At 38.5% G+C, this 20,066-nt stretch overlaps 1 protein-coding gene across 1 annotated transcript in view; it reads left to right on the forward strand.

Annotated features, from left to right (window-relative positions):
* LOC135712011 (uncharacterized) overlaps positions 1 to 20,066 on the forward strand; it is a 70,411-nt gene that overhangs the window by 20,274 nt on the left and 30,071 nt on the right. Inside the window, exon 2 of the mRNA XM_065234978.1 lies at positions 19,414 to 19,520. Coding sequence (XP_065091050.1) covers positions 19,414 to 19,520 — 107 coding nt within the window. The remainder of the gene's footprint in view (positions 1 to 19,413; positions 19,521 to 20,066) is intronic.

Here is a 20,066-nt window from a genome sequence, read left to right on the forward strand (position 1 = left end):
TTTTCAAGAAAATGCGAGTTTTGCGGATGATGTGAAGGGACATAGTCGTGCTAGTCAAAGTAAAACTAATAGTAACAGTAACAGTAAAAGTAACAAACCAGATAATCGTAAGAGTCGTCCGGTCATTGCGATTAAGCCGAAAGAGTCCAAACAACCTTGCGAAGATACTCGTCAGTTTTTAAAAACTCAGTTGGATCCAAAAACACACTAAATCAGTAATTTTAGGAATGGTAAAGATGGCTTCATTATTGTTGAGTGTGCAACAGGAGCAAATGTAAGTGATGTGAAAAATGGTATTAAGGCAATCTGGGTGAAAACTATAGTGATGTTGTTCCCACTTCGGTGCCAAGATTGAAAATAGTGGGCATGAGCGATCAGTATTCCTCCGATGTCTTCATTGACAACTTAAAAAGTCAAAATGAAGACATCGCTATTAATGATGTAAAAGTAGTGAACATGTTTGAAAATCCACGCTTCACTTATAACAAGTTTAGTGTTGTAATTGAAGTCGATGTCGATACGTATAAATATTTGTTATGTTCGAAAAAAGTAAATGTAGGGTTTAATCGGTGCTCGATAGTTCCCGCGATTAATGTGTTGAGATGCTTCAAAAGTGGAGAATTTGGGCACAAGAGCATGGATTGCAAAAATTGTGAGAGATGCTCTAGGTGCAGCCAACAACACAAAACGTCGGAGTGTACGTCAACTGTACTGTAGTGCATTAATTGTTTGAAAATGAATAAAGAACGTAAAATGTTGTCAGCAAACTACGTAGCATTACGTCAGATTGTTGAGGAAAAACGTCCTCTTTTAGTTTTATTACCTGAAACTCATATTGTAGAAGCTGAAGTTTTTGATCAGTATAGTATTCCGGGATATATTGTTGCTGCTTTTTTATCGCATTCTAGACACATTGCTATTTATGTCAAAGAATCAGTTCAATTTTACCTTCGTACCGACGAAGTTATTGAACTGGTTCTTGGGCATTACAGTTGTACGTGGCATGAATATGGGTAATTATGGTGTTTTGTATCATTCTTACAGTTCTAGTGACCAGCGTTTTGTTGAAGTTTTAGAGAACTGGCTGGAGACATTCCTTGATTCTAGTAAATTAAATATATTAGCTGGCGATTTTTATATTAATTGGTGTTACAACCATAATTCGAATCATTTGAAGCATTTAACTGAGTTTTTCAATTTAAAGCAAACGGTACATGAATATACGCGTATTTCCAGGCACAGTAGAACTTGAATTGATCATGTTTACTCCAATTTTGATTTTTTTTTTGTTCAGTTACGGATACTGATTTTAAAATAACCGATCATAAGACCTTAGTGATTAATATCTTAGACCATGTTAACGATAAAAATAATTTTATAAATTGAAGTGCTCGAGGAAATATTCGAAGCAAGCTGTCTCGAATCTTGTGGAGAGAAGCGTGGATTTTCCATTCGCGGCAGGTAATTTAGATGAATCCACAGCTGTTATTACTAACGTTTAAAACGTGTACCAATCAACTAGTTCAGCAAAAGTTTGTTTCTTTGAAAAACTCGAACAGTTGGTACAATTTGGATCTTTTGAGTCTTAAACGGAAAAAAGGACAAATGGTACAACAAGTTTTGTAGATCACATAATGACAATCATTGGACTAGGTACAAAATCGTGCATAATAAGTATTCACAATCGATAAAAAAAAACTCGTTGTGAATATGTACAAAGGAAGGTTGATCAGCATCAAAACAACAGCAAGGAGTTATGGAAAATTTTGAAATATTTATTAATACCTAGTAATTGCAAACCATGGTCCATAACTTAATAATTATTAATAAATTATTAATAAATCATTGCAGAATGGACATGTGCCACAAATTTGGAAGGAATCCTTAGTGGTTCCTATTCAAAAAGTTGCTGGAACGATTAAAGCCGAAAAGTTTCGCCCTATCAACATGTTGCACACATTAGAGAAAATCTTAGAACTTGTTTTTAAAGGCCAGCTGTTGGAGTATTTGAATAGCAACTCTTTGTTGATACCAGAACGATCAGGATATCCGGAAGGTCATTCTCGTGAAACTGCGTTGAATTTGGTGTTATCAAAGTAGAAAGACAACTTGGAGCGTAAGATACGATTGTTGCTGTTTTTTAAATTTGAAACACGCTTTTGAAACAATTTCTAGGCCCTTACTGTTAAGTACAATCAAGCGCTTTGGAATTACGAGTACTGTATATAAATGGTTTGAAAGCTATTTATCTGACAGAACTCAACGGACTGTTTTTAATTATTTTGTTTCCAGTCCCGTGGGGAATAACGACGTGTTTTACGGTTTTGCGACATTAATCTTTTTGCAGATGATACTGTATTATTCATTGCAGCTAAGGATTTAGAAGTTGCCGTCTCACACTTGAATGAAGATTTGCAGTATCTAAGTAGATGGTTGAAGTGTAAGCAGTTAAAATTGAATACAAGTAAAACTAAATTTATGGTAATTTCGCGGAATCGATTAAACGAGAACGTCTCTGTTGTAATTGATGATGAGACTATTGATCGCGTTCGGGAGATTAAATATCTTGGCGTGATTATTGATGACAAACTTAAGTTCAACTCTCACATTGACAATGTCATCAAGAAAATTGCCAATAAGTATGGAATTCTATAACGATTGAAAAACGATTTAACTATTGCCAGTAAGCTACAGCTATACAAATCAACCATCTCTACTTATATAGACTTTTGCCCATCCATTTCATTTATGTCCAATGAAACACAAATATCGAGATTACAGCGCTTGCAGAATAAAATAATGTGTTTGATTTTGCGATGTAATAGATTCACTTCCTCAACTTTGATGCTGAACGCTTTACAATGGTTGTCAGTGAAGCAAAGAATAGTATATTGGACGATGGTGACATTTTTAAAGTAGTTAACGGTTTGCTGCCTCGATATTTGTGTGATCGAATTGAAAGAGGAAGTGATTATCATAGATATAATACTAGAAACGCGGATGAAATAAGAACAACACATTTCTTGACTTGTGCTTCACAGAATTCATTATTTTTAAAGGAATAAATGTTTTCAATTCGATGCCTAGACACATTAAACGTGCAACAACATTAGCAGAATTTAAGAGACATTGCGTTTCACACGTTAAAACTGTCTTTTGAACGGTTATCCAGTGATTTTTTTTATGAATTGACAAATTATGTATCTTGACGAAGTTATTTTTAACGGATTATTTTGTATGGATAGCGACTTTTTAATAATTATTGTAGCACTACAAAAACTATTTTGTTCGCCACGATGGTGATGATGGATTTTTGATATTTGATTTAATAGTAGTAGTAGAAAATATATATTTTTTTAGTAGTCTACAAAGGTTTGAGCCTCGCGCGCGTATTACGGATATAGAGGACTGAATTTAACATTTGAAAAAAATGTAATTTTGAAGCTTATTTGGAACCTTGAGTTTGTAGTATGTTTTCTGGCAAATTTTGGGGTCTCGTGAGCATTCCTGACATTGCTAAAAATTATGATAGCATCAGATTGCGGGGTTTCTAGTGTAATAGGACGCTTTGTTGATTTTTTATTAACTCTTTATCGCTTGTAATACTTATGAATATTTTAGGTGGACAAAAAGGCGAGCAAGACGTAGACGCCTAAGTTTTTTCACATTTATATCACTGTGAAGCAACTGTAAACTCTAGAGGGAATTTATATCTGTAAATGTAACCAGATCGTTTTTTTGCTAACCTGGTGAAAATGTTTACATTTAATTATCTTGAAGGTAAATCGTCCAGCTCAAACCTTTGTAGGGGTAAGAGGTGGGACCATCATCATCATCATCATACTCAGATTTTGACAACCCCCGGTGAGTAAGCTGAAGTAAGCGTGCACTCTAAGCTACGATTACCTAAAATTATTGGTAAAATATTATCGATATTTTTTACCGATAAAAATCATTAATTTTTACTTTATATTGGTTATTTTTTATTATAAATTAGGACATTTTTAACAACGGCGCCGGTGGTGTAGTGGTAAGAGTGATTACCTCTCACCCCAGCAGGCCTGGGTTCAATCCCAGTCGGCGCCGCCAGGATGTTCTGAGGCATAACATCTCTGATCACGCCTTCCTTCGGATGGGAAGTAAAGCCGTTGGTCCCCGGTTCATGAGTTGATGGGTCGATAGGTAGGGTCCAGGTGTGGGAGCTGCCTTCCTGGCACGTCGGTAGCATTGGTGCTCAGCACGGAAAACAAGATCGACGGAAAAAAAACAAACCAAAGGACATTTTTATCGTTAACTATTGGTAATCCATGATTAATTTAGGTAAACAGCAAAAAAAAAAAGTAATATCGATCAACGTAATTCAAGCTGATGTATGAAATAATGATGTAATAGCAAAAAGCAGATACAATATTACATCAATGGACGTAATTTTGTTCGCCAAATCAATGTATATCGTACAACGTAATATTATATAGCCGGTGAAATGATCTCTGTGCAGCTGTTTGGATGTAATATTCAACAACTTTTTTTCTGTGTATGTGCACTATCTTCGATTATCAGTATTTTATTTTCAACTTTTAGGTATGTGCATCGTCCTATGAACAGCGTGAACAACTTTTTTTGTATACACACAAACGGAGGTCCAAACACCAACCCGATGTTGACCCTACATTGACCTGATATAAACCCAACATTGATCAAACATCAACCCGACATTGGGTCGACATCAATTTGCCTTACATTGATCCGACATCGGGTCGCTTCCATAATCCACTGTCGTATATCAAATGATAGTGAGTGACTCAATTGACCGTGACGATGAGGTTCGATTGACAAAGAGACTCTTTAAATGATGGGTATGAGAGAATTCGTTTTCACAGAATTGATTGGTTCATCTTCAATCGAATGATTTGAAAATTGACAGCCCTGGTGGCAAAATCTGCGTAGAGTTTTTACAGTAATTTCCCAATCGTCTAACACGCTCTACAGTGAACTAATATGACATATTCCTTTTTCCTTATTTTCCTCCTAATTTTCCATGAGCCAACTCTTAGATTTGTAACTTTAGGTGAGAAAACCATTATCCGAAAGTTTCAGCTGATATGGTTCTAAGATGAGCTGGCACTTTTAGATTGAATTTTGTGTGGGGAATTTCAATCTTCAATTGACATATTCGCTTTTGAATGTACATATATGAGTATATGAAAATTTCAACCAAATATCCTACATTAAACATAAATTGCCAGCCCGTGTAACGTCAAAAACAGCTGACATTCAGCAGCAAAACATTCAGAGTGATTTCGCACCAAAAGACATGAACCTGGCCTGTGGAAAATATGAAATTTTATGTTTATTGGTAATCTAGTTGATACGTTGCATAAGCTGCCTGTATTTTGTTGCAATATACGAGCAGAATGCAAATAATTTATTAATATCTCCATAATACTAACATAAATCGTGATGTGTGAAGGATGTTATTTCTCCATGCATTTCAATCAATATATATATACAGCAATTCCATAGAAAAAAGTTATAGTAAGTCTCAGAATTTCATGAAAATTGGTATAGTTCTTACTTATCAAAAAATATTAGACTCGTATTATTTTATTCCGCCATTAGGATGACCATTTCCGTGTTAGGGTGGTCCGAAAAATCATTTATTTTTTCAAAAATGCCTTTTTTCAAAAATTTATAACTTCTGAACCTCTTGATCGATTTTTACGATTGACCCTTCAGATCAAAGATGTTTTAATGTAATTTTAAGATATTGATTTTGTAGGAAAAAAACGTTACAAATGCTTTTTCTTGATTTTCACTGCGAGAGTCTTCAACAACTTCTTATTTTAGTATTTTTAATTGAAAGATCATTTAATTTTACATAACATATCAAAAAATTAGCGATGTCTGAGAAGCAGTTTTGGAGATATTTTTTTTAATAAAAGATCATTGTTCCTTCAATATACACCACCCGTGCATGGAAACGATGAAGACGCAAGGTAGTTCACAATGCGTCTGCATCGAGTCACAGCAGCTGTGACTAACGAAATCTATGAGTAACTTACAAGCTGGGTGCAACATTCAGCTGAGTGTTGTCCATAAGCTACGTAGACCAATTTTTAAACATTGCAGATCCTACCTTCCCCCATCGTATACTTTACTGAAATTTTAAAATATTTTTACCGAGCGTATACTTTGGCTGGACTCCCCTCCCTCATTGAAGGCTTCGTGGCTTTAAAACAGGCCCCAGTTTGACATTATTAATTTTGGTATCAAAATTCTGAGAGAAGTACTTATGCTACAAATAATGACGAGGTCGAAGAAAAATAAGTTTAACATGAAGCATTTATTGGCTGTTTCATGCAGACTGAGCAATTCTGATTATAGTATCAGATTTGTTCTATATACAGAGGAACTGGGAGGGCTTATTAGAAACTTCTCATCAATTAAGTAATGATCTTCTAGTAAATTTTGTTTTATTTAAGCATATTATTTTTGTTATAGTAAATTAGCATACGATACAAGAGATTTAATATTACTTGCTCGTTTTTGCGTAAAATTATCAATATTTATTTTACTTGTCATTGAAAGTTTTTTTCAAGTTTTTTTTTTTTTGTGATCAGAAAATTTTCCCAGTTTTGTTAGAAGTTTCGAGGCTAACGCATGTCCACAGGCCTAATAGAAAGATATTCATAAAAAGTGTATCATGAAGAATAGTTGCATGCAGGGTTGCTTCCACTCACTTGCTAGATGAGTGATTTTCGGAGTTTTGAATTCGTTAGATGTTGTAATGAAGATTTGTGTTGTTGGATGCGGGAGGAGATTAGAGGGCGGGTGTTTGACGCATAGAGCCTGTCAATTTCACTTTCAGAGTGTCGCAGTCAGCAGTTTTATGATTCGTGAGCGCTAGCGATTCGTAGATCGTTGATTGTTACTGCAAGTGGATTTGACGGGTTTTGTGTATCGGACGCTTGCTTTTTGGCCTCTTATTGTGTCTAACATGTGCAGAGTATCATTATAACGTCTAAAGGGCCACCCACATTAGATCCGTTCGCGTTGCGTTGACGTAAATTTGACAGTTAGATAATAGATTTAGCTGTCACTTTGCCGCAACGAGTCTGATCCGAATCTAATGTGCGTGGGCCTTAATGGTTTTGAGATTCCTGGTTGCGTGAAATATATTTGTGAGAGTATCTTTTTGAGATTTTAGTAGTCACGAGATTTCTAACATGCACGGTCAGAAAATTGTTTGCATTGAACCAAAAAAAAAAAACTTTAGTTGTATTTAAACAAACAATTCCGGTTGAAATTATATTGCAATTTGTTGTTTCAATAATACTTATTCATATAAATTCAAAATAGGATTCTTTTTGTTTTAATAAGCCACTTTTCAACTGCAACTATTGTAAAAAAAAACAATATTCTATTATTAAGCCAACAATAATTAATTTTAATTTAGCATTTATTTGCTGTGTCCATTCCCCGGGCCATCAATGCAAAAATAACTACCAATCATTCCCTCGTTTCCACCCGGACAAAAATGTAAACAATAACAAAACTTGTGAATTTCGGGAAATAAGTGCAAGATTTCTGAAAATCTTGAGACTTGAGGTAAGTAAGTATGCTGCAGTTCGAGCTGCAGTTGCTAAATATAATCAATTTTCTGTTTTTTTTCCTTGATTTTTTTCCGTCGATCTTGTTTTCCGTACTGAGTACCAATGCTCCCGACGCCAGGAAGGCAGCTCCCACACCTGGACCCTACATATCGACCCATCAACTAATTAACCTTCCCTTCCGAAGGATGATCAGTGAAAAAGAAAACAAAACATAAAAAAAATTGGCCATATTATTTCCGGAGTAATTTGAGATTTGGGCGTAATTGCATTTGTAAACAAACACGTCAATCATCGATTTCTCGCGAATAAAAGCACAATCTCGAAAAGTAATAACACTATGAGGTAGAGGAATGATTCTTCTATCATTTGGTATAGTTTGTTTGTGAGATTGAGCTTTTATTCAAGAGAAATCAGTAATTGACGTGTTTGTTTTCAAAAGCAATTACGCCCAAATCTCAAATCACTCCGGATTTTTGAATCAATAAACATATTTTTATTTCTACTGCGTGCATTGTCAGACTTCATAAAATAAATATGATTGAATCAACAAGAAATCTCTTTTACATATTTTTGTTGTTGACCCAGCTGCCAAATTTGACAGCTTACGTCAAAACCATGAAAGCTCTTGTAAATTCGAAAAGATTTTCTTTTTGATTTCACAATCCATAGGTTTTGAGGAACAAAAATACTGGATTGTTGAAACAATAATGATTTCTTTTTGCAGCCAAAACAAAATGAAATTCTTATTGATTTTACGTCAAATATTATTATGTTTAAAATATTATTTTCTGCGTGTGTAATTATCGTAAATAATAGTTATTCAATATTAGATAGTTCATCCATCTATTTTTTTTTACTAGTAAAATTTGTTTTATTCAGAAAGTTAAAAAATAATTACAGTACAATCATTCAAACTTCGTTTTCCAAAGCAAATTCTAATGCGGTTACGTCGATTACATTATTACATTGCATAATAAAGGTGACATATTTTATGAACAATTTGAGTAATTTACATTTTTTGTTTGTGTCTATATTCCTTAATTGGGGCCTCAAGAGTTCGTCAATCGAGAGTCGGCACCATCCATTGAGTAGAGTTGTTATCTTTCGCTTCAGTAGTCTCCAAGCTGGCTCTACCCTTACGCATTCGCTGAGCTTGTGCTGCAATGTTTCACATGCAGCGTTGCAGTGCAGACAGTTTTCTCCATCGGCTCTGTTCATTCGATACATCAGTTTTCGGTGCTCAAGCTTTCCGTTGACCAACAGAAACAAGGCGCTCCGTTCATTCGAGTTCAGCTTTCGCATGGATATGTTTTTCCAGGTTTGGCGCCAGTTCGCTGTTGGATGCTCACGAGTTACCTTCGGTGCTTCAGTTTGGCCTATGAAATGGTTATGAATGCTATCGGCGGAGAGGTTTTGTTGGATTTGCGGAGGGAATGTTGGGAGACTTGAAAGAATGAGTTTTATACAAAGACAGTCTGCAGGTAGGGTAGGATTTGTCTGGGTAAGAATAGACCTGTAGAAAGGAAGGGAACCGATATCACTCACATGTCGATGAATGAGAAGCGCCTTGCACTTCATGGCTGGTAGCTGGAGTTTTAAACCACCTGCTTCTCTGCTACGCGCCAGCTGTTGCATTGGAACTCTCGCCGTGATGCCTCTCCATAGGAACGTGCCCATCGTCACCGTCAGCTTTGCAGTGTGAGCAGCAGTCAGAGTGAGAATGGATGCGAGATACCATATTTTGGAGGTGATGAACGTGTTGAGAAGGGTGACTTTCTGGTTGAGGGTGAGCGTACGGAGCGAGTGGAGATATATCTGCTGAGCGAATTTACTGACGAGAGCATCCCAATTCAGCCTGCCCATGCACCGTATGGAATTTGCGAACGTCACTCCCAGAATGCGAACGGTGTTTTCATTCCGCAGCCACGGTACTGTGAGTGGCATGGTATCAGTGTAGCCTATTGATATCGATGTAGATTTCTCCAGACTTAGCCTGGCACCAGAGACACGTTCGAAGCGTTGAAATGTCTCTCGTATTTGGTTCATTCTACTCACACATGTGCTGATCACCGACACATCATCGGCATATGCAACCACGAGATCAGGTCCACATATACCCTCGAGCCGCTTGAGCAGAGGGTGTAAAAAGAGAGCAAATAAATGCATAGAGAGTGGATCTCCCTGGCGAACCGATCTCTCGATGGGGAAAGCATCCGAGAGATGACCGTTTACCATCAGGCGAGAAGATGACAAATCTCCGATTTTGTTGAGTAGCTGAACGAGGTTCGGATCGAACCCGAGTGAGCACATGTTCCGAAAGAGAAATGCACGATCCACATAGTCGAAAGCGTGACGGAGATCGAAAGATGCTAGCAGACCCCGTTGTTTACATTTGACCAGCTGTGCGATACGATCCTTTAAGGCGAGCGTGGCCTGAAAGATGTTTCGGCCGGAGTTGGAGCATTTTTGACTCTCGCTGAGCACACGGTGGGTTCTCATCACGCTTTCCAGACGCTGCTTGAGGACACGAGAGAGGATTTTATAGTCGAAGTTGAGTAACGAGATCGGCCTGTACGAATGCGCTGTTGGATCGTTTCCCTTCTTTTTTACTAGCACGATCACACCGTCGACGAAATCGGCCGGAAAATTTCCCGAAAGTGCCTCATTTATGACCAGTGTGATTTCTCTCCAGATGACGTCGAACGTTTTGAGATAGAACTCTCGGGGCAGAGAGTCTCCTCCGGGGGATTTTTTCGGGCTGCTCGTCTTGATGGCTGTGAAGATATCGGCCGGAGTAATTTCGTTCATACAGGACTCACTTACCGGATCGTTTTCTGGGATCACCCTCTCACATTCGAATTTGTCCGCTGGTTCCCTTTCCGTCTCACCCGCAGCGTATAGTGATTGGTAGAAACCAAGCATGTGCCGCTCAATTGCGCCGGGGTCGTCGATGAGTTGGTTATCGTTGTCACGCAGCTGTGTGATGGTTGTTCGTTTCCTACGCCTGACACCCAGCTGGAACATCGAGATAGGTTCTCTAGAGATAAAATTGTCGTTGATGCGCATGAAGGATTGTGTGAAATTTCCTGGAGGGTCAATATTTTTGCTTTCACACGGTTTATAGTTGACAGCATCGCAGGATTTTGATAGTATCTATCGTACGCTCGTCGTAGTTCTCCATAGAGGCGTTGATGTTCTTGATTGAATTCGTCGAAAGCAGCCTTTGACTTCCAACGGAAAAAGGATTTTATTTTGGGCTTTGCGCACGCTAGCCACCACTGCATCCATGAAGCGTAATTCCGCCGCTGGCGGGTCCAGAATTGCCAACGCACTTGAAATTCGTGAATGTTGTCTGGTGTTAATAAATGGGGATGGAGCGACCAAAACCCACGACCTGGCTCGCGCCCTGATTGTGGGAGGCAAATTCGCGCTGTCACGGCTTTATGGTCAGAAAAGAGCATACATGCACATCAGCTGTTCTTAATTGACTCCGAAGGCTCTGGCTGACGTATGTACATACGGGCTAGACGAGACGACGAGTTGTGTGTGATGTACGTGTAGCCGGGGATGTTTGGACAGAGTTGTTCCCAAACGTCGAGAAGCTGCAGATACTGTACGGATGCGAGAAGAGCGGGGCTGTGATTGTTTCCCGTTGCGTCACGTTGACGTAGGACACAGTTGAAATAACCCGCTACTAGTGTGCGTTCTGTGCCATGGCGGCGGTAGTAAGCAAGAGTATTGGTGAAGAAACGCTCCCTCTCTGCACGGAGTGCGGTACCAGATGGAGCGTACACGTTGCATATTGTTGTGTTTTCCAGTTGTAATGCAATCAACCGTCCGTCTAGGCTTTTTTCGACGTTTGAGAATCGCAGATGCTCCTTCAGCGCTATTGCCGTCCCCCTTCGTGAGTGATCCACATTGCACACAACAGTGTAGCCGGGCAATGTGAGTTGCTCGTTTTCTACTTCTTGAAAGAGTGCGATGTCTATATCCAGCGTGCGTAGAAAGGTTTGTAGTGCGTTGAGTTGTCGAGTTGGTGATAGTGTTGATGTTTATCGAGGTGATATTGTAACTGCAGAGAGCCATTATAGTTCGCAGTCTACCTCCTCGCTCGCATCACCGTCATAGTGTTGTCGCTGCTTCTTGCCTGGAGGACGACCACTACGGCGCTTGCTGCTTCCAGAGGCAGATGACCCATCGGTTTCGTTACCATCGGTAGTTTGTCGTGTGACCATTCTGCTGACAGAATTTATCAGAGCCGGCGGCGCCATGAGAGTAGCATTTTGCTCGGACTGATTTGTTTTCGCCAGCTTTGACACAATTGGGTTTTGTTTAGGTGACTTCGGAGCAGCGAGCGTAGGCTGCACGCTCGGTTGTTGGGATGGTGGATTTTTACGTTGTTGGTTCGTCTCAACGGGCTTCGGTCCGGACGGTTTAACGAGAGGCGATTTCTCCTTCGTTGCAGTGGGTTTCGTGGCGTTGGGTTTTGGCGCGGTGGGATTCGGGCCGATGGGGTTCGGGCCGATGGGACTCGGGCCGATGGGTTTCGGTCCGGTTTCTTTTGCTACATTGGCATACGTCTTCTGCACAAGTAATTTCTTATTTTGTACACAAGAGATGCCATTGTGGACGAATTCGCCGCAATGACGGCATGTTTGCAGCTGTCCGGAGTAGGTCACATTCGTTGACTGACCGTCGATAGTGACGTAGCTTTCGATGTTACGTTGCAACATCATGCGCACAATCCGAGCGCCGGTCGGGCGTCCAGCAAAGCGGTATTTGCTGTCCCAGACTTGCTCGGTCACCGAGAGAACCTCACCGTATGCGCTTAGAGCTCGAGCGACTTTTTCGTTCGTGGTGAGCTCGGACAGGTCCGTTAGCTTCACCTCTACCGATCCATCCTCCAGTGTGATCCGAAGCTTGTACGTTTTGCCGTCGACCTCGATTTCGTGGATGTTGTCGTGCTCGGCAACGATTTTTTGTGCAAGCTCCAGGTCGACAACCTTCACAAAAGCGCATCCAAGAGCCCTACTTGGCTGGAGCCGGAACACCTGCTCGTATTCTAGACCCAACTCGATTGCAACGAAATCATGAAGCTCCTCGAAGGACGGCTTCTTCGGCACATTTTCGTAATGAATACGAAACGTGTTTTCGCGTCGGACACTCATCGCGGCGACAAGAACTCGCGAAACAAAACTCTTCAAAATAAAGTAAACAATATAGCTTGCGAATGCCTTCCAGCGAGAATAAATCGACTGCTTCGCTTGGAAGTTGAGCGCTAACTGTCTATTCGTACTTTGACGCGAAGCGCTGTGGCTCGATAATCCTGGAGGGATCGATTTTGTTTACTGAGCAGAAAATCATGGATTTAACTCCAAGCACTTCCACAGCAATCATCATTTGTATATTTGATATTGAACATTAACCTCGGAAACTATTTGCATATCAAGCGAAAACGTAGTCCTGTATTGTCGCGAAGCGTTTTGGTTCTGAGATGCTCGATGACCCTGGAGGGATCGTTTTTGCTTACTGAGCAGAAAATCATGGGTTTAATCCCAAGCTCTCCGTCATGACTCTTAAAATTCATTATCACTAAACAAAATAATAAAATGAATATGTTCTTTCGATAGCTGACTATCGAGAGATTAAATAAACATCAAATAAACAATTTTTTTTTTTCGTGTTGGGTGTATTCATCACTGCGACCATTACTTTGATCTATTGTGATATTCCCCGTTTTTATATTGCTTTATCAGTTATGTCGTATCACTATTTTGTGAAGCGACCGACATAGACTGACCAAAAGCATTTTCCCAGCCAGGTATTACATTTAGAATGAAATGTACTACTTTACTGGGACCTGCATTCCAAATATCAAAGGGTTCTGCCAGCCCCTTATCCAGAAAAATACGCCTTTTATTGAAGATTGCTGCACAAGATCATAGCAGGTGTTCAGAGTCTTCCTTTTCTATACCACAGAATCGACACATATCCTCTTGAAGTTTTCCTATTAGCTTCAAATGATATTTACATGGACAATGTCCTGTTATCAAACCAGTATAGACACTGAGATCTTTCTTTGATAATTCAAGAATTTTGCTAGTCATTGAAATGTTCGGAATTATGAACCGTTTCGAGTGCCTAGCAATGGAAGTGTTGTTCCAATTGGTCTCCACTTTCATTTTTTTTCCATTTCTTGATCTCCATTTTAAGAGAACAAGTAGAAACTCCACAGAATGGTTCTGGTCCTATGAATTGCTGTGATGATCCTATCCTGGCTAGCGCATCGGCTTTTTCATTCCCTTCAATTCCACAGTGGCCAGGAACCCAATATAAGTTTACTTGGTTTTGACAGGCCAATTTCTGAAGTGACATTGCACATTCCCATACGAGTTTGGAATTGCATGTTGCTGATTTTAAAGCATTTAATGCTGCTTGACTATCAGACATAATGCAGATATTCGAATGTTTATAATTCCTGCGCAAGCATATTACAGAGCATTCAAGAATTGCTTGAATTTCTGCTTGGAACACGGTTGGCCAGTAGCCCATGGATATTGAGATATCAATCCCTGGACCAGTTACCCCTGCTCCCACACGGTTGTCTGTATAAAAAAACAGTTGAACCTGGACGGATGTTTGGTCCCCCACTTTCCCAAACATTACGAACAAATTCTGCTGCATTGTACAAACGATCGAAATTATATTTTTTCTCCATCCAGTCTTCATTTTTTAATACAAGAGAATCAATATCAAACATTTTTAAAATGCTAAGGTGTCCTGTAAGATCACCTTCCAGGAAGTACTTTGTTCGTTGAATCCTTAAAGCGCTCCTTTCAGCTTCTAATTGGATAAATTTATGCAACGGAATCAGATAAAGTAGAGCATCTAGTGAAATACTCGGTGTGCTGTTCATTGCACCAGTTATTGAGAGAGTAGCTAGTCTTTCAAGTCTCTCCAGCTTCTTCTGAGCCGATTTTTCATTAGTTTTCGGCCACTAAACTAATGATGCGTAGGATATTCTGGGTCTTACAATCGTCAAATAAATCCAGTGGATCATTTCCTACCAAATGTTTTTTTACTTATCCAAAGAGCATTTATTGCCTTATTAACAACCTGCTCTATATGTGAATTCCAGTTAAGTTTACTGTCAAGAATGACTCCCAGATACTTGACTGTTCGTGAAAGTTCTAAAGAGGTTTCTTTCAATTTTAAGTTATTTATAGAAAATTTCCTTTTCCGTGTGAACGGTACAATAGTGGTCTTAGAAGGGTTTATATTCAACCCTTCTTTAGCGCACCACGACGAAACATAATTTAAAGCAGTTTGCATTCTATTTGAAATGATATTATCAAATTTTCCTCGTACTATTATGACTATGTCATCAGCAAAGCCAATTATCTCGAAGCCCTTTCCTTCTAAGTTTTTGAGAAATACATACTTTTGGTTGCATCGCCAACTTGCGGTGAATCCTAACCGAATACCCTACCCAACCCTCCAACTCCGTAGCACTTATGAGGGTGCCGCTAAGTCGGTGGCCTCTCGTTAAGTAAGTACTACATCAACATTTCCTTCCCTATCCCTACACTGAACCAATTTGACATATTCCTGTTATGTGGAAGTCTAATAAATTTGCGCTATAAGATAATCCATTGAAAATGATATGATTGAAAATGTGTCAGGTAAATTCTATATGAATATCTGATACACTTACAATGCTGATAATTTGGCAACTTTTATATGATCGTCATATGATAAATGAAAATCGGTCAAATTATAATAATTAACTGAAATGGATTTGAAACCCATAAGCATAAGCTTTACTTTTCACCACAATATAATATATGTGTCATAAATCAATCGAAGTAAAGTTTATGTGAAAATCATATGAAATTTATTTCTTCTTTTGACACATATATTTAATCAATTTCTAAAAATAGATCGAAAAATAAACATCAGGCAGTGGGGGGAGTTTTCACAGTTGTGTCTTTTTTAATGTAGCTGATTTGGGATTCGATCCAGAACTGTTGATGTGTGATGCTTTCGGTGTCTGCGTTCGATTCCATTGGGCCACGGCTGACTTCAATATTGAGCTCGTTGAATTAGCATGAAGTAAGAACAGCTCTCTCGACATGGAATGTAGTGCAACGCTATGCTCGTTTTGCTAGAGTGAAGAAAAATAACACTGACAAATTTATGCTCCATTTCAGTGGTATCGTGTATTCAAATCTTTCTTAATGCTCCTATGTGCAACAAAACAACGACTACATTATATGAGTTCATGGAACTGGTGCATGAAGTTTTAATACTAGTGCTGGAATCTGAATTAGCCGTGTAGAAGACTTACAATTTGAATATTAGCAAAATAAATATTGCAGTAGAATCATTTTTTTCAATCTCAATACATTCTTTTCCGGAACCCCTTATCTTATGAGGCAATAACAAACAAAGATTATTCAATACAGTATCATTGTTGTTAGCAATATTTAGTTCGACTAATAATTTTAATGAGAGTACGATAACATCGTTGAAAATTGTTTCAATAATTTATAAAGAACAATCATGTAAGATGTATTTTATTGGGAGCGATATTCATCCCAGAAAACCATGCTCAAACAAATGTTTGCTGTTGGATTTCTTAAAAGGCAAATCATATATTTAATGATTGGGATAGATCTGTTTACAATCTTTAAACCTCAGAAATCAAAGGAAGCTATTCCAATGAGATATACATATACTGCAAAGTTAAATGACAGTCCAATAGTTTCTACATGTCTGTTCACACGCAACATATCAACAAACGTCAAAAATTGTTAAAATCAACTCCAATAAAATATACATGATTATCTTATAAGTATATCTTTTAGTGAACAATATTCATCATGAAAACAGGTATATTTTACTGAATTTTCTGATAGTGCAAACTTATATGATTTTCCATTTGTTTCTAGATGTCTGTTCCCACCCATTACATATCACCAGTTTTTCACCATGAAATATATCAGTCAATATTCATATACATCTTACCTATCGCTAACCACGTTCGAAGCAAATTATTATCAAGTACTAAGTATGTGAAATTACGATAGAAATCATTCCATATCGCAGTCATAGATTTTAAGTGATAATCCAATGGAATCTATCAATCATCACATAGAATGAATAAATCGGCTGACATTGCTATGTTATAAGATGGATCCAATAAACGGTACATGTCGATTTGTTTCAGTGTAGTTATGGTAAAGATGGGCGTGGCCGGGAAAAGCGACAGCCATGCTTCTGTTACTCTTGTTTAGATTTGAACCAATGTTTACTCCCTAGCATTATTCCTGATAGTAGTCTAACTGAGAATTTCAGAAGAGACGTGAGTGTCGCTAGTATCAAATCTACGAAGTATATCATAACAACGCTAACGCTAACGCTAACGTACCCAGTTGCGGACGATATACAATCCCTTTTCAAGCCCTTTACTGCAACTGATCGCCCGGGACGGGACTTGACAATCCAGCTTCTCACTCTTCTTAATGTTTTTGAAGAATGCCCGTCGAAAATTAGTGCATGGTGTTTGACGGAGTTGACCAATGATGCCAGGATTGCAGAATGATTTTTCTATTTGAATTTGATTCGGAGTTTCTACCGCCGTTTAGCACCTTGTACATCATTTTTGCTTAACACAATAAAAACAACCATAAACAAACTAGAATATCCATTGCTTAAAGCACACCGTGGACCCTATTTTCCAACTTTACTTTCAAAAAATATAAACAATTAACAACGCCATTGACGTCAACATTGATTCCGGCATCACTGCCAGTCAGATTGATGTGATCCCTCTGTCCTTTTTATTCCACAATTGCCACTGTCAATTCTACCAATCAGCAACTGGCTCGGATTTGACAGAAAATTGGCTCGAAATCGCTACCCACTAGCCAATCTAGTCCCGTCCCAGCTGATCGCGAGTGCTAGATGACTGTTTGGTCTATACTCGCAGAATAGCCAATTAGAATATTTTTCGTCATCTTCATTTTTTTTGTTACTTCCTTGTAGCTATCACATGTGCGCACGCACAGTATAAAATCAGTAGGCAAAGGAAAATTTGTATCAGTTCTGCTTACGCACTCAAAGTGTACGGAGATGCCGGCGCTGGTGGTGTAGTGGTAAGCCTGACTGCTTTCTAACACCCCAATGGGTCTAGGTTCAATCCCAGCCGAGGTCGGTGGGATTTTTCTGAGGCATAAAAATCTCTGGTCAAGCCGTTGGTCCCGGCCCATGTATGTTGTGAATGAGTGCGATATCCTACGCAGGTGTGGAAGCTGCCTTCCTGCACATTCGGTTGCCGTCAATGGATGGCAATCGATGTCTGTCGGTGATTGGCACTAGATTGCGGAACAGAGACCGACGTTAAATAAAGGAAAAGAAGAAGAAGAAGAAGAAGTGTACGGAGTTCAACGACTATCGTTCATTAATTTGATCGAGGGAAAGCTGAATAGCAAAACAAATTCATTGAGAAAGTCAATATTCAGTGCAATGTCGCAATACGATTCTGCGCTGTACATGCGCAATCTTCATAAGCGATTGACATTGTTTTGTACCTATTCGTTCCGTACCCTCCAACTCCAACAACGCTTTCGATGGACATCAGGAAAAAAAACAACAAACGGTCCCTTTCAGGGCCACCATTTTAAAAACAACCGGCCCTTTTCAGGGCACCAATTCAAAAACGGGAAGAGTTAAGATAATAGATAATCGAACAATTAAAAGAACAAAATTTTCAACACATTTGTTCCGTTCACTAGGGGTCCTAGCTTCCGTTCGCCTAGCGCCAAGCTTCCGTTCGTGCCCCTAGGCACAGACCCTTCTATTTTTTTTTTAAAGATAATTTTAAATAGAACGAACTCGTTTTTTGCAGATGAGCAGTTTGGATTTCGCCATGGACTTTCAAATATACTCATCAACTCTTAAGAGTTACCAATTTAATTCGTTCAAACAAATCTGAAGGCTGTTCAATTGGAGTTGCTCTTCTAGACATAGAAAAAGCATTCAAATGTGTTTGGCATGAAGGTTTGATTGTTTAATGTTTAATCAACATAATTAATGTTCTACTCTATATTATGAAATTAGTTCAAAATTATTTAACTGACAGAATTCTGCAGGTAGATTATCAAATCTGAACGACTACCTGTTAGTACTGGAGTTCCTCAGGGTAGTACTCTTGGGCCTATACTGTATAGCAAGTTCACTTCGGATTTCTCTGATTTGCTTCAGGGTTGCAGGGGAAGAAGTCTTCGTGTTATTTTCAGCGGACTGCAGAAAAGTTCAGATATTTTCTATTTTCTTATTTACAAAAACGGAAGATTTCTCCCAACGTTGTTGCCCCCAGGGTACAGTACTACCGAGGTACATAGAATTTCGAATGTTGAGACTTCATAACAAATGTCCAACAAAATTATTAATAATTTCAGGCAAAAATCGTTGCAATCCTCACGGTTAATTCCCTTTATACTTAGATAAGATTTAGTTTTTGTTTTAAGTTTTAAGATTTCAATTGGTCATGCAGGTTTAAAAAAAAAACCTGTTTAAAATACTGAATTGCCAAGGCAGGAACAAACAACACTTAGATATATATCATAACAATTAAGGCTGGTAAGTTACTGTAGTAGCTGGAGCACCTAGGTTAAAATGAAATGTAATTTATTTTGAAATAGGAACAAATAAAGAGTTTAAAAAACACAACCCTGTGTCCCGTTACAATTTAAATGTGGATTTTATTGTTAAAAATATATTATTCTTCTTGTTTCAGATGCGGATGCTTTCGACATTATTTGTACTACATTTAGCAGCATGTTTAGGTAAAACAACAATTCAACATGTAGTTGAAAATAGTTCAAGTACACCTGCCAAACATCCGTAAGTATTTTGATGAGTTTATGGAATAACTCAGAACCTCCTAATGCCTTTTTCGCACTACAGTTTTTGTAAGTTATTATGATATTTATAAACAACAAAAATATAGTGGCGCCGGTGGTGTAGTGATAACCGTGATTGCCTCTCACCCCAAAAGGGTTCAATCCCAGTCGGTGCCGCCGAGATTTTCTGAGGCATAAAATCTCTGATCACGCCTTCCTTTGGGCTCAGCACAGGAAAATAAATTATTTGAGACATGCAGCTTACTTGTATTTGGTTGAATCATAGAGGTAACTCTACCCGAAAAAAAAATACAGTGAAATTTTCAGTGGAAACAATGCTCTAACATTAATATTTATTGTCGACAATAAAAATGATTGTTATAATGTTGTACTCTTCCGAAAACGGCAAAACTGCTACCTAGCTGTACAATGAATGTACATAATAAAATGTTGTTGCAATGTTTTTTATCGTATTTTTAATTTATTTTATTGTTAACATGATTCGATCATGAACAATAATGAACAACTCTATTACAATAAAAATTGT

This window comes from Ochlerotatus camptorhynchus, unplaced genomic scaffold (assembly GCF_037179485.1).
Source record: "Ochlerotatus camptorhynchus isolate MF236.1 unplaced genomic scaffold, CSIRO-AGI_Acam_v1.1 ptg000453l, whole genome shotgun sequence".
In the NCBI taxonomy this organism is placed as follows: Eukaryota; Metazoa; Arthropoda; class Insecta; order Diptera; family Culicidae; genus Ochlerotatus; species Ochlerotatus camptorhynchus.